The 14,718-nt window shown below is 55.2% G+C and overlaps 1 protein-coding gene across 5 annotated transcripts; it reads right to left on the bottom strand.

Moving 5' to 3' along the window:
* Window positions 1–190: 190 nt before the first annotated feature.
* Window positions 191–14,712, bottom strand: LOC105479179 (ras homolog family member C). Of its 5 annotated transcripts, XM_011737033.2 has the most exons (14): window positions 14,368–14,712; window positions 12,875–12,989; window positions 12,258–12,368; window positions 12,081–12,140; window positions 11,673–11,785; window positions 11,298–11,382; window positions 10,610–10,728; window positions 10,352–10,415; window positions 10,088–10,195; window positions 9,791–9,942; window positions 2,698–2,860; window positions 2,054–2,174; window positions 1,616–1,746; window positions 191–773 (listed from the first exon to the last, which is right to left on the bottom strand). In XM_011737033.2, the coding sequence occupies exons 1-14, from the start codon at window positions 14,691–14,693 to the stop codon at window positions 600–602; spliced, it is 1,842 nt and encodes a 613-aa protein (XP_011735335.1). In that variant the 5' UTR covers window positions 14,694–14,712; the 3' UTR covers window positions 191–599. The 5 variants fall into 5 exon arrangements, with proteins under 5 accessions (XP_011735335.1, XP_011735334.1, XP_011735338.1 ...); XM_011737032.2 differs by having other exon boundaries at window positions 12,081–12,368; XM_011737035.2 differs by lacking the exons at window positions 191–773; window positions 1,616–1,746; window positions 2,054–2,174; window positions 2,698–2,860 and adding an exon at window positions 9,310–9,641 and having other exon boundaries at window positions 12,081–12,368.
* Window positions 14,713–14,718: the final 6 nt, after the last annotated feature.

Here is a 14,718-nt window from a genome sequence, read left to right as displayed (position 1 = left end):
TACAGACCACTCCCTTCACCCGCCTCCTTGGCCCAGAGCCAGGCATGACCTCATCCTTTGCTCTAAGACTCCACCCTGCCGGCCGCTGGCCTGCCTTGTAGACAGGGGGCCAGGCTGGCAAGCAACTTGGACATGAAAAGAGATGGGACACTAAGCACCCAGAGGGAAAGACCAGAAGCTGCCACACACGTTGGAGCCTGTAGCCTTTATTCATGCCCCCCTGACCAAATGCAGTGAGAGACAAGGCCCCTGCCAAAAACAACTCCAGGGGCCTGGGACTCTGGGTCCCCTACTTTCCTGTGAGCCAGAAGTGTATAAAGTGCTGGTGTGTGACCATCCTTTGGGAAAGGTCAAAGGGGCAAGAGCCCCAGGGGCCCCGAGGAAGGGCAGGGCATAGGCCTGGTTCCCAGAGCACTGGGAGGGAGGGCCCGCACCACCCCACCACCTCAGGGCTAGGAAACCTCAATGCAGTCCTGGGCAGGAGGGAACGGAAAAGGGGAGCCTTCAGCATGGAGCCCTAAGGAGGCTGGGGTTGTAGGGGGATAATTTCTGTACCCCTGTTGAAGGGAGGGGGCATGTTTGGAAAGGCCTTGGGGATCTCAGATAATGGGACAGCCCCTCCGGCGCTTGTTCTTGCGGACCTGGAGGCCAGCCCGAGTGGCCATCTCAAACACCTCCCGCACTCCCTCCTTGGTCTTGGCTGAGCACTCAAGGTAGCCAAAGGCGCTGATCCGGTTCGCCATGTCCCGGCCTTCCTCAGACCTAACGGGCTCCTGAGAAGACAGAAGATGAGGGGTCAAAGGAAGCTGGTGACTACATGAACCTCTCCTGCCTCACCCATAAGTGTAGCAGCTGGAACAAATGCCGCCTCCTCCAGTCCTGACCCAAAAAAAGCACCCAGGCCCCAGCTACCCTGGGCAGCTTCTGGGCCAGGGATCCAAAAATCCCTCCGGTCCCTCCCTCCATTCCCATTCAGCCCCACCTCCTCCCACACACAGCCCCCAGTTCTCTTGTCTGAATGAGCGCCTCCCACCTCCTGACTGCTCTGCCTCCATCCTCACTCTTCCAGTCAGAATTATTTTTCTAACACACAGACCTAACATCTCCCCACTTTGAAACTTTGCCTTAATTATCTGCATTTCTTACCCTGACAGCTTTCTCTAATGAACTCTAGTGCTCTGGCTAGAGAGCCACTTAGGTCCCTGAATAAGCCAGCTCTCTCATCCCTTCTTCCAGCCATTTACACAATGCCTGCCCTCGTTCCCACATCCACATCACCCTACACCTCCCCCAGGGGCACTGTGATGGCACAGCCTGGGTACCCGAACATAAGCTGTCTCCCCGAGGGCAGATTTTCTTAATCATCTTAATAGTCCCAATTCTAAACAGAATGGACAATTAACTGGAATAAATAAAAATGCCAAGTGACTTTGGACAAGTCACTTCATTCTCTGATGCCTCATCAGACACAACCCTACGGGTCCTCCCTCACCAGGAGATATTACCATCTCCCCTAACACATGGCAGTAGCTGGAAAGAAGCTCCCTTTGCCCGTCTGCAACCCCTCAGAGGGTGCCTTCTTCCCCAGGGGCTCCAGCCTGGCAGCCGCACCCACCTGCTTCATCTTGGCCAGCTCTCTCCTGGTGTGCTCATCTTGCCTCAGGTCCTTCTTATTCCCCACCAGGATGATGGGCACGTTGGGGCAGAAGTGCTTCACCTCTGGGGTCCACTTCTCAGGAATGTTTTCTGTGCAGACATGCCCCAACAGGTGTCGGTGCCTCCACTTAAGCTAGAAAGCTCCCCTGGGGGGCCCTCATCTTCCCACAGCAGAATCTTAGAAGCCATTCAGCATGATGGTCCCTTTCACAGCTCAAAACCTCAAGAGCAGTATGCCTTCAGAGGGCCAGTTACCACAGTAAAGGAGACCAGCAGGGCCTGAGTGCTCCCCTGCATCCCCACCCCCCATCTCTGAAGATGACTGAAGACAGGCCAAGGCACGACACCTCTGGCTGATTCCGAGGGGTTCTCAGTCCCCTCCCTCCAATCTCCTCACCCAGGCTGTCGGGGCTGTCGATGGAGAAGCACATGAGAATGACGTCAGTGTCCGGGTAGGAGAGAGGCCGCAGTCGATCATAGTCTTCCTGCCCTGCTGTGTCCCACAGAGCCAGCTCCACCTGACACACAAGGCCAGTGAGTAGCTGGCCTGAGGGCCCCAACCCTGCCACCCAAAGGTCCTCTGAAACCACTGTTCTTTGGGCTCACTGAACTTCTTTATTGAGTACCTGCTATGTGCCAGGCATTGTATTAATCACTGTCCCACAACATAAATTAGGTCAGTTTGTTAAAGAAAGCTAAGACACGTGTTTGACCCTTGAGTTGCCACTGTGAGCACCATTATTTTGGTTAATTCTCACGACAACCCTTTGAGGGAGGTCTTACCATCATCCCCATTTTGCAGGTGGGGGAGCTTAAACCCAGAGGCAAAGGGACTCGGCCCAGGTTACAGAGCCAGTCTGTGGGAGAACCAGAAAGTATATCCAGGTTTTTTAAGACTGCAGATATACTTCCTAACTTTTACTGGTTCCAGCAGGGAGAATGACACAAGGACAGGGGTAGGAGTGGGGAAGGACATACTAGGTCATTCAGTGACTGGGGGCGGGGATCAGGGTCGGGTGGGAAGGGCATCTCTGCCTTCACCTGCTTGCCGTCCACCTCAATATCCGCAATATAGTTCTCAAAGACAGTAGGGACGTAGACCTCCGGAAACTGATCCTTGCTGAAGACGATGAGGAGGCAGGTCTTCCCACAGGCACCATCCCCAACGATCACCAGCTTCTTTCGGATTGCAGCCATGGTGGGGCTGCCAGGAAAGAGGTATTGAGGATTTGAGGAAAAGCCATTAAAGTCCAAAAACACTTCTCTAGGGCCCTCAAACCTTCCTGGAAACCGAGGCCTCTAGCAAAGGGACAGGGGGCTTGCTCAGGCATCTTCTGGCCAAACACCAATTGTGCAACAACAGAGCTCGAAATTCCTAATCTCTGGGTCAGGGATAGGTCTCCCTCGATGGGTTAGAATACAGTGGTGGGAGGTGGATGATGACCCCACTTGGGAGCTGGAAAACATGAGTTTCAGTCTAATCCACTTGCCAACTTGGGGACTCCAGGTAGCTAAAGAGCTGCTCAGGGATGCGGGACGTCCAGGGAGCAAGCTTCTATCTACTTCACACATCAGGGTTTCAAGTCAGACTTCATTGGTTACCAGGATTTTGATGCATTTACAGTTTAATAATCTCTAAGGTCCAATCTAGAACAGATTGTCCCTCAGCACAAGTCATACCTGTCCAGTCACAAATAAGGAGTCCCTCTCTAGGACCAGAGTAGCAGAACCAGTTACCAGGTGGTAGGTGGGTAAAGGAAGAATAGTTACAGAGTCCCTAGGTGCCAGGCACTCTGTCGGGCATTTTGGCAGGAATTATCTCCTTTGGTCCCCAGATGCCTGGGAGGTAGATGGTGTACTTTCCATTTTGACAAACTAGGAAACTAAGGCTCAATGAGGTTAAGACAGATTCAGAGCTGTGGCTTATAAGCGGCAGGGATAGCATCCATAGCAGGACTGTGTGACTCAAAGCCGTGCCTCTTCGACATGTCACCTCAGCGGTAGGAAGGAGAGCAGAAGCAGGGAAACCCAGAGGACAGGGGCAGCAGCCAGCCAGCTTCCCTGGTCCACCCCACCCGGTCCCCAAAGCCCCAAGTCATACAAAGGAGGCTCAGTCCCAGCAGTGCCCACAGCTCGAGTTTGGGCAGGCTGCCTTCCTCCCCCCTTCCTCCTGGGCCTGCCAGCAACACTGGGTCACTCAGCCCCTGGCAGGGGACAATGACCACACTGTAGGGAGCCACACATCCACCACAGCACAGTGACTGAGAAGAATCCACCAGGGAATCACCTCCACCCACTCTGGAACAGTCCCTTCCTCCCTTGGTCCAGCTCACCCACAGGCCCTGCCCACCCCTCCCTGTGACTCAGGGCAAGGAGTCAGCTTCCCGGGCTTCCAAGTGTCCCCCACCCCCAGCACACACGGCGAGCATCTGCACAGTTCATCACACCTTCGCAGCTTCCCTCACTTCCTCCTTCCCTGGGGAGGGGAACCGACCTCCAGCCGGCTGAAGTTCCCAGGCTGCAGGAAGAGAGGGCGGGCTCTGGAGCTGAGATGAAGTCAAGGCTGTTGGGAAGGGGGAGGGGGCTAGAGTCTGGGTTGGGAGGAGTCCCAAAAGAAGAGACAAATGAGGGCCAGTCCCAGCACCAACCAGGCAGGGAGCAGTTAAGAAAGCGACGGTAACCTGATCTCGGCTTCAAACCTAGCTTTTTCTCTCAGTCCCACATCCTGTCAAACTGGGCTGACTGAAGGCCTCTACTCCCCACACCCCGCCACCACCTCACACTGCCCTTTAGGAAACGAATCCTCCAGCCCCAGGCCTGTTCCCTTCAACAGCAGATCCTAGGTGGCCCTTCCCTTGCCTCCACACACATTCACAAAACTGTCAGTTTTGTGGACGTGAGTCAGAGAATTTACAGGAGTTCAAAGTACACAGCCACACTCTTCCCACCAGAAAATGGACTCTCTCTGATTCCCCAGAAGACAAGCAAGAAGGCTTTCACCCTGCCGGCAGATAGCCTCCAGAAATGGAAACCACCCTCCAAAAAGAGGGTTCCTTGGGAATTCTATCCAGGTGACTGACGCTAGGATTTCTTCCAACTCCTCCACCCACTCCATTAGTTCACCTTGCCCTGTTTTGTAAAGATGGGCTGGGGTAGCCCCAACCTGGGGTGGGCAGTGTTGATGGAGGGCAATCACTACTGGGGTGAAAGCCAGTCACTTAGGCATGAGTATGTCACTGCTGTCCCCCCAGCAGGGTAATTCAGATGGCACCAGAGTGGTAGGAGGCAGAGGACAGAAGCCCGGGGTTGAGGCATGCGTTAAGGGACCTGGAGCCTCCAGCTCAATTAGAAGACCTTCCCTCCAGGCTATGGTTGGGCCGGAACAGCAGGCAGCCCAGGCCAGGCCAGGACACTAGGCCCAAGGCCAAGATGGCATGGATAACTCCCTATGGGAGGCAGCCCCAGAGGGACTGTCCCACTGACCCCTTAAGAGGGGCAACTGAGCCCCACACAGGTCCTGGAATGGAGCCTGGAACTTCTGGGGCCTTCCCCAAGACAAGACAGTGTGGATACACCAGATCTCTCTCCAACCGCTCTCTTGAATTCCCAGATGATCCAGAGCGGCCGGTTGACTTTGCTGACCCACCCTACACCTAGGGAAGGAATCCGTTCTGGAGATACCAGGAGATACCTATTCTCAACTTTAAAACCAGAGTGAGGGTGGGACTCGGCCTCAGGATCCCAGCCCCAAACCCCAGGATACTCTTTGTTGGTTCGAGTATGAAGAAGGAGAAGGATTCTCATTCTCATTTTCTCTCTGTCTAAACACACACACACACACACACACACACACACACCCACACCCACACCCACACACACACACACACACACCCCCCCCACAGAGTTGGATCCTTCCCCATCTCCCTTATCCTCAACACAAGCGGGCTCCAGGAACCGTCTAGGGCGGCGTCCAGACCCTGCCGAACAGTGGCAGGTCCCAATGGTCACATCCCGCCCCTATTCCCGCCATGCCTCCCTCCTGGCCTGGAGGAATTCCCACCCCATCCCACTCTAGGTCCCCTGCGGCCGCCCGCCCTGGGGGCTGGAGCGTCTGAGTTGAGGCTCCCTCGCCCCTCACCCGGCGGGGCAGGTTCCAGGAAGCTGGAAGGAGAGGGGAAGGGGCTCCGACTCGGACCTCAGGAGGCGAGAGCCCCTGCCAGCAAGTCCGGGCCCCCTCGCTGCAGCCCGGGGAGGTGCCGACGCGGCCGACCCCCGCCCAGCCCGGATGCCGACTCCGCAGGGAGGGAACGGGGTCCAAGCCCAGGCCGAAGCCCCCTCCCTGCACGGGCCTCGATCTCCAGCCCAGAGAGGAAGGCAAAGTGCTCTCCCGGGGACGAGTTCCCAAGACGCCCCGCTGCCCGCAGCCCCGGCCCAGGGTACCTTCGGTTCCGCCGCCTCCAGCTGCGCGGCCGGTGCCTGAGGCTCAGACTGACCCCAGGGCCCCGCCCCGCCCTCCTCCAGCTCCGCGGCGGGGAGGGCGGGCCCGGCAGGGGGAGGGTCGGCTGGGGGCGGCCCTTGGCTCGGCCCGCCCCGGCCCCGCGCAGGGCGGCCGCTGCTTCCCTGGTCCGCAGGCCTGGGGCCGGGGGCGTCCACTCCGCCAGGTAGGGGAGGGCCACGGGGTTATTCCGGGACTGCGGAGGAGCCGGGCGAGCGGGGCCAGCACTACCTGAGTGAACTCACTCTGCCCAACCTTCCAGCCCCTAGGGGAGGACCGGCGTCGGGAAAGTTAAGAGTGCTCGGGGTGGGGTCAGGAAGGGCCGCTGCTGCCCTCCTGTGGCCAAGCAGCCACCCGCTCTTGCTGCACCTGGGACCTCTCCGGAGGCGGGACTGGGAAAGGGCAGCCCCCGGCACGTCCCAGGGCCCGGCGTGGGTGTGTTGGTTGGGGGAGATGTCCACTCTCTTGTTCCTAGGATCGTACAGCCCAACGTCATCCCCCAAACTTGAAGACCTCTCAGAGCCGTTCAGACCCAGACCAGCGTTCCTCCTCAAAATTCGCTTTCCTCCCTGGGCCTGGAATTTCCAGGAGTCCAATTCCTACCTACTCCTCAAAGGGTGCTCCTAGAAATGCTTCCGGATCCCAGCTGGGAATTCTGTTCCCACTTCTAGTTCTGACTTGGTGTATAGGATACTTACCTACACGCGTATCTCCTTTTCCTGTAAGGAAGCTGAGGAGGTGGGAGTAGAATGAGGACGTCCACCAACATTTCATTGGCTTGTGCTTGGGACACTACACAGCTTAACCCTTTCAATATTCATCACAGATCTTTGGGGAAAATATACCCATCCCTTTTTGCCCATAGGGAAGCTGAGGCTCAGAGAAATCAAGTGGCTTACACAAATGTTTTTGACTTGTGACAGCAAGAATTCACACAGCCGGGCCTGTCTGGCTCCAAACTGGTGGTCTGGCCCTGCTACTTCCCAGGCTCCTCCAGCCTGTCCCTTCCCCCGTTGTCTAGCACAGTGAGTGGCACGTAATAGGTTGCCAACAAATATTTGATGAATGAATGAATGTTAGGAGTCATACAGACTTTATCTGAAGTGCAATCCAGACATTTGACAAATGTGAAAACTGAGGTCCGCAGCAGTTTGGCCCCAGGCCTCTTAACTGGCTCAGTAAACATTTCTTGAGGGTGAACTGAGAGCTATGTTTGGAAGATCCATTTCTGCCTTCAAACAACTTAAGAGTCTAAATGAGGAATGCAGACAATTTCAAGATGGCTAACATTTATTGAATCCATATTACATGGACCTGGGTCCACATACATTAACTACAAAAATCTCATTAGGTAGCTATCTTCATTCTACTGAGAAGCAAATTGAGGTTCAGAGAGGTTACAAAGCTAGTGCTGGGTCTGACACTAGAACCCAAACAACTGAACTCTAGAGCCCCTGTTCTTAATTGCTACTCCCTACTGACTCCTAATGTAGACAGTTATAATACAGGAGGTCATTGCTGTAGTGTGGGCCTGTGTGGCTGTGGGATACTCAGTCCTGAACAGCAGGTGAAGTTTTCAAGATAAGGTGATGTGTAGATTTCTTTAATTAAAAAATTTTAATTTTTTCTTTTTTTTTTTTTTTGAGACGGAGTCTCGCTCTGTCGCCCAGGCTGGAGTGCAGTGGCCGGATCTCAGCTCGCTGCAAGCTCCGCCTTCCGGGTTTACGCCATTCTCCTGCCTCAGCCTCCCAAGTAGCTGGGACTACAGGTGCCCGCCACCTTGCCCGGCTAGTTTTTTGTATTTTTTAGTAGAGACGGGGTTTCACTATGTTAGCCAGGATGGTCTCGATCTCCTGACCTCGTGATCCGCCCGTCTCGGCCTCCCAAAGTGCTGGGATTAAAGGCTTGAGCCACCGCGCCCGGCCTTTTTTTTTTTTTTTTTTTGAGACAAGATCTCTGTTGTCCAAGTGTGCAGGGCAAAATCTCAGCTCACTGCAGCCTCAACTTTCTGGGCTCAAGTGATTCTCCCACTTCAGCTTCCCCAGTAGCTGGGACTAGAGGCGTGTACCACCACACCTAATTTTTGTATTTTTTGTACAGATGGGGTCTTGCTATATTGCCCAGGCTGGTGACAGGCCTTTTCTAATTATTTTGCTCATCTTTATTTTTGCTTCCCTTAGCTTACTTTGGGTTTAATTTGCTGTTCTTTTTCTAGCCTCTTAAGGTGGAAACAGATCACTGATTTGAGATCTTTATTCTTTTCTACTATAAGCAATACTCTTAATTTCCTTGGATGCTTAACTGCTTCCCACAGGCACTCACCACTACATTCAGCTATTTTTTTTATTTTTCTGTAGAGATGGGGTCTCACTATTGCCCAGGGTGGTCTTAAACTCCTGGGCTTAAGCAGTCCTCTCACCTCTGCCTCCCAAAGTGTTGGGATTACAGGTGTGAACCACCATGCCCGGCAGTAGATGTTGGATAAGTTGGAGCTACTAAAAGCCCACAGTTATGCAAACCCCAGGAAGGTGGTGGTGGTGGTGAAAAATGAGGCTGGAGAAGGAAGCAGTGGCTGGATCATGAAGGTCCTTATATGCCATGCACAGGAGTTGAGTGTTGATTTTGTTCTAGGCGCAGTAAGGAGCCACTAAATGTAGGAGGCCAATATAGTAAAAGGTGGTGGTGACTGAAGGCAGAGAGAGGTGGAGACAAGTAGAGAAATATTTTTAAAGGTCTATAGTCAACAATACTTAGTGATCAATTACCTTGATGGGAAAGAAATGAAAGCAAAGGGTGACCAACTCCAGGATTTCTAACTGGAGCAGCAGAGCTGGTGCACATTGAGGGGATATACCAGGAGAAGGAACATGTTATGGAGGGCAGTGGTGAATTTAGTTTGAGGTATTTGAATTGAAGTGCCAGCGGGCTGTCCAGGAGATGACTGGAATGTGTGGATCTAAAGCTCAGGAAGGGTCTGGGCAGATGGGTGAAGCCACAGAAGTGGCCAGTGACACTCACAGCAAATGCGTGGAGTGGAAAGAGTGGCGGGCGGAATAAAGAACCTGGGGAATACCACATTTCTAGAACTGTTCTGGTGCTCTTTCCACCACCCCACAGAGCTTTCTTCTTATCTTTCAGTTTCTAGTCAAAGCAAATAAAGACACACACCTTTATCCATCTGGTTTATTTGCCAATAGCTATAATTTTGGATATAGCGGGCATCCCTTCTTCAGTTAAGCTGCCACTAAAGAAGGGTCAGGGAGACAACTTCAGAATTTGGGCTGTGAGAAGAGTAAGTATGGAGAGGCTGGGATGGTGGTGGGAGGGATGATGTTCAGCCCCTCAGGAGTAACTGCCTGGCCCTCCCAGGGGGATGACGAAGACAGAGATGTCATCCCCGGAACCCAGCTTGTTGTTGGGGAGACGCCAGCCACGGTCCCGGGGGGTACCCCGGGCCCCCAGGACCAGAGCTTGGGCCAGAGCTGTATACCTGCCAGAAGCACACATGCACATTCATGTACCAACATGTATGTGGGAAGACAGATACACAGGCCCACATGTGGGGTCCCAAGCATTGCTTCCCTTTGACCCTTCCTTCACCAGTGCCATCCCCTTACCACCATGCCATGCAGCCCCTACCTGCTATGGTCATTGGGCTCATAGGCCGACAGCACCCTGTCCACAGTGGCAGCCACCTCATAGTCAGTAGTGACATCCCACAGGCCATCTGTTCCCAGGACTAGTACATCATCTGGGCAATGCTCATATTGCGTCAGGTCATATACTCGTACCTGGTGGGAGAAAAGGGCGGAGAGGATTGAGGTGTGGGGTTTGCTGGACAGGGAGCCTGGGGATAAAGGGACTGCAGATGAAAGCTGGCCTGAGACCCCCAGAGAAGGCAAGAGGTGGTTTAAGGGGGACCACCGTATGGCTCACCTCAGGGAAGCAGGAGAGAAAAGGCTTGATGGGCAGGGTGGAACTGCAGACCTTAAGATTGTGGTCTCCCAAGCCTCGGGTCACCCCAATGGTGGCCATCACCCGAGCCTGAAAGAAATGAGGAGGGAGTGCCACTCTAGTCCTCTGCCAGATTCTCTGAAACCAAAGATCCCTTCCACCCCTACCCTCAGGTAGAACCTCCACCTCCCTAGACAAGTTGTGACAGGTCCTCCTGCCCTCTCCCACCTCTACCATGGAGTTTACCTTTTTGCCCTCCCCACAGACCAGAGGAAACCTGAGATCCTCCAGCTCGATCTTTTTGTAGGCCCTGGGGAGGGGGGAGTAGAGGAGGCATCACCCAGGCATCAAAGTCCCTCTCCCCTAGGAGCTGCGCACCCTCACACAAACCCCTTAGAAAGGCCACATCCTCCCAACTCCCAGCCTCCAGCTTCCACCTTGCTGCGGGCGAGGGGCCGGTTGTGTTGCCATGGGAACGGGCCCCAGCTCTGAGGGAAGTGTTACCAGCCGGTCATGTTCTGGTCCCGGTACAACATCCTCTGCCCCAGCTCCTTGGGCAGAACTCTGCGGGGGAACTCAAGGTGGGTGAATTCACTGCCTAGCAGCTCTGGTTTCAGGAAGCCCTAGAGTTAGGGATGATCAGAATAGAGAGCCAGGGGTCATTATGCTCACAGCACACGCTGGTATATAGATGACATTAACTACAGCAGACCCTTAAATAGAGTTTACCATGTGCCACACATTATTCTAATATTAGCAGTATTAACTCATTTACTCCTCACAATAGCCCTTAAGGCAGGAACTATTGATGCACAGAGGTTAAGGGAGGGAATTGCTGAGGTCACACAATTAGCAAAGCACTCAGATCAGGATGCATCCTGGGCTTCCAGCTCCACAGCCACCTACGTTTAGGCACTAAGCCGTACTGCCTCTCAGGGGCCTTTGCTGTTCCCTTCCCCCACCTCAGTCTCTACTTCCAGCCTCAGCTGGGGCCACAGTGGGAGCACTGGATCAACCCAGTACTGCAGCCTCCCACCGGCTCAGCCCGGCACTCCATAGTCCACACAGCGGCCTTCCCAGTAAGGTGCTTTCTGTGCCTGTGGTGGGGGTGTGAGAGTTCTCAGGTCCATGGGGTGCAGGGAGGCACAAGACCCGACAAAGAATGAGGGTAGGGAGTTTGGTTCCTACTTACAAGCAGCTGAAGACGCTGGCGCTCAGTCTCCGGGGTAAACTCTCGGGACATTGGAATGATTTCACCATTCCGGACAATGATGGCCCTGCCCAAAGAAAGAAAAGGAATTGGGACCTGGTTCTCTTCAGACCCATTCATGAAAAATTCCAGAAAGATCAGACTCTCTCCATAATGACCTTTCAGATTCCTTACCCAGACCCCCATATCTGCCCCCGACCCCACCCAATGGCTATTTCAGGCCACTCCTTATGTCTGTCACCCCTCTTGACTCCCTCCAGTCTTGATTTTTAGCCCCTGCCACCTCACTCTCCTGTATTCCCCCATCCCAGAGAGTGTGGCCCTCTGTAGCCACTCTCAGAGCCCCCTCCCCCATACCTGCTATCGCCTGCATTGGCCACGTACACCTTGCCTAGCAGGTAGACCACAACCAGTGCACAGCAGCCCCCCTCCACTTGGTGGCCACGCCGCTCCCGGGCCATCTGCTCATCCTGCCACACAAGGAAGGGTCAGAGGTGGGTAGAAGGAGAGGTTCCAGGCATACAGTCACCCTCCCCCTACCCCCTCCACCTGTAGGAATCAACGGGCCCAGCCAGGCTACACTGGAAGACAGGAGGGAAGACTGGGGTATAACTGCCCCTTCTCCCTCCCCTCTGAACCAAGCTCTCCTCAGGCTCTCAAAGGTGTTGTGGGTTCTCAGCGTAACCCCCTTAGGCCACCTGGCTTCCACACAGAGTTGGCCAGAGTGGTTGCCTAGCAGACCCTTGGCCCAGGTCACCCACTCACCATGAGCTGGAAGGCATTCTCAATGGCCCCCACTACCAGGCTCTCGTGGGTCACTTCCTTCTGTGAAGACCAGCAGGACTGAGGGCCAAGCAAGTGAGAGGGATCGGAGGAATCTGGGGTCCCCGGGGTGGTCGGGAGGCAGAGGGGTGGTGGCGAAGGGTCCTGAAGTATCTCTACCAGGTCCTTTAGCTGCTCTCGGATATGGCGATGCAGGAGCCGTGAGGCCATTTCAGCAGCTCCACCCCCTGCGTGACCATCAAATAGGCCCCAGTAGTAGAAGCAGAGTCCCTGGTGGAGGAAAAGTTGGAGGTGAGTTGTGTTTGTTTGTTTTGTGTGTGTGTGTGTGTGTGTGTGTGTGTGTGTGTGTGTGTGTGTGTGTGATGCCAGGAGAAGAACAAGACTCTGGGCATCCATACAAACATCTGAGAAGTCAGTATTTGCTACTGAAGGCAAATTAGGTTTATTCACTTATTCACATAAGGCTTCCTATGTATCAAGAGAAAGCAAAGGCTCAAAAAGCCAAACTCAGAGGATAACAGATCCAAAACTCAGCAGTGGCAATTAAATCATCCATAAATATGTGAGCCTCTACATTTTAGGTGGGAAAGTAACATGCATGCTTACATGGTGGAATCTAACTGATGAATGCCAGGTAAAGGTTCTGTGCCAGAAGGTAGAAAGCCAGTGATTTAGTCAGGTCTTCCACATGGCTCAGATTTAAAACCAGAGGCCTGAGTCCCTGGGGAGAGGTGTCACTGTGTCTCTGGAGTCTGGGAAAGGGGATCCGGGCTTACCTGGCCTCGGCTAAGCTCCCTAGGTGCCCCTGTAACACTCCTCCGACCTTCCACATACACCACTTCACAGCAAGCCTGGTCCTCATTGTGCCGACTCTTGCCAGCATTGATGACCCTGCCAGGCCAGAATGACCACATCAGGTTGGAAACCAGACCAGGTCCTGGAATAACCCCCACCTTAGACACACACCGTCTCCTGTGCCTGCTGGCCAAGCTGAGAAAGGTCACAGCCACCTGGGATCCAGGCCAGAGGGAGGAGGAGAAGGGAGGGCTGGCAAGGTGCAAGGAGTACTGTTTGGGTGGCCGGCCCTACCACCTCACAGAAAGGCCAGCAGGAGCTTCTGGCCAACCCCTATGTCCCCTGCCTGCCTCACTTCCCCCATCCCTGGCAAAAAAGAAAAAAGAAAATGAAAGGCATTCCTAGTGGTGCTTCTGGGAGAGGGGCTAGATGGTAGCAGAAGTTTTATTTCCCTGCTAGCTACACCCTACATCTCACCCTCAACCACTATCAACTCTGCCAGTGCCTTGTCCCCAGCACCTCATCCTCATGGGCACACCCACCCTTATCCTAAAACCATCCAGCGAAAGTTTCTGCTGCCTTGACAATGAGGAAGTTCTCCAGCCCAGATCGGGAAAGAGGAATTGAAATAGAGTAGAAGTGGAAGCCCACCTGGACTGGGCAGAAACCACATACCCACAAGCTCCTCCCACACCGGAGGCTAAGGGAGGTGGTGGTGGGTCCATGGGCCACCAGCCACCTTCCTCAGCGAACTCAGCGCCCCCAGCTCCCTCGGTGCTCTGCGTTCCCGACAGATGCATTAAAAATACACACAGCCTGGGGGCAAGCCGGCCGGTCCGGCCAGGGGGTCCGCTTCTTTGCCAGGCTAGCACGAGTTGGCAGGCTGAGAGGCATCTAAATGGGACCCTCCTCTACCCCGGGCGTCCCCTCCCCGCTTCCCCAGTTCCCCGCCCCTGGGGAAGCTGACGGCCTGCTGGTGTCGCGGGCTATTTCTGGGCGTGGAGGGGGAGGGGAACTACGGTAAGAGGGACAGGGAACTGGGGCGCTGGAGCCGGGAAGCGGGTGAGCGAATCTTCCCAACCGCTATGTCCCCTAATAAAAAGAACCCCGCTCCTTCGTGAAACCCCTTCTCCCTTAGCCTTTAAGCTGCCGGGCCGCCACTGGGAACTGGCCAACTCATCCTTCGCAGGGCCCTCCGCCCTCCGGGCTCTGGGGGAGAACAGGTCCTGAGGCAGCGTGAGCGAGGGCAGTCAATGAGCGGGAAGGACCTGAAGAAGGTGACATAGGCTGCGCCAGACTGGAAAGTGGGCTGGGAGGGGGTGCGGCACGAAGACCAGAGGATAGCAAAGGTCCTGGGAAAAGGGAGCTCCTGGCCTGGACGCGGCGTGGGGAACGCGTCCTAGCGCCGGGGATGCAGAGCTGGGGAGAGGGGTGGGAGTCCCATCCTGGTTTGGGTGCCCCAGGGGGCGCTCACTCGGCGTAGCCTGTGCTCCAGGGCAGGCGGCGGCCCGTGTCCGGGGGGCTTTGCACAGCCCGGCCCGCGTGGTCATCCGCGCGTCGCAGCCCCCCGGGGCTCAGCTGCAGAAAGGTCGGTCTGGAGAAGCTCGCTCGAGTCTCAACAGCCTTCGCGGGCGTCGCGCTCCCACTCCCAGCCTTCGCAGGAGGGCTCCTGGGCGCTTCTGGAGCGGCAGCGGGCGGCGCCGAGGCGGCGTTGGGCAGGTCCGGGGATTTGGGGCGCGGAGGCGGAGCGCCCCCAGAGCTCACCAGGTGCGCCACGGCCGAGCGCACCCGGTTTAGCATGCTGCCTCCCTGCCCCGCCCTCGGC

This window comes from Macaca nemestrina, chromosome 1 (assembly GCF_043159975.1).
Source record: "Macaca nemestrina isolate mMacNem1 chromosome 1, mMacNem.hap1, whole genome shotgun sequence".
Classification (NCBI taxonomy): domain Eukaryota; kingdom Metazoa; phylum Chordata; class Mammalia; order Primates; family Cercopithecidae; genus Macaca; species Macaca nemestrina.
Note: the sequence above shows the minus strand (reverse complement) of the source record. Positions and strands in the feature narration are given on the sequence as shown.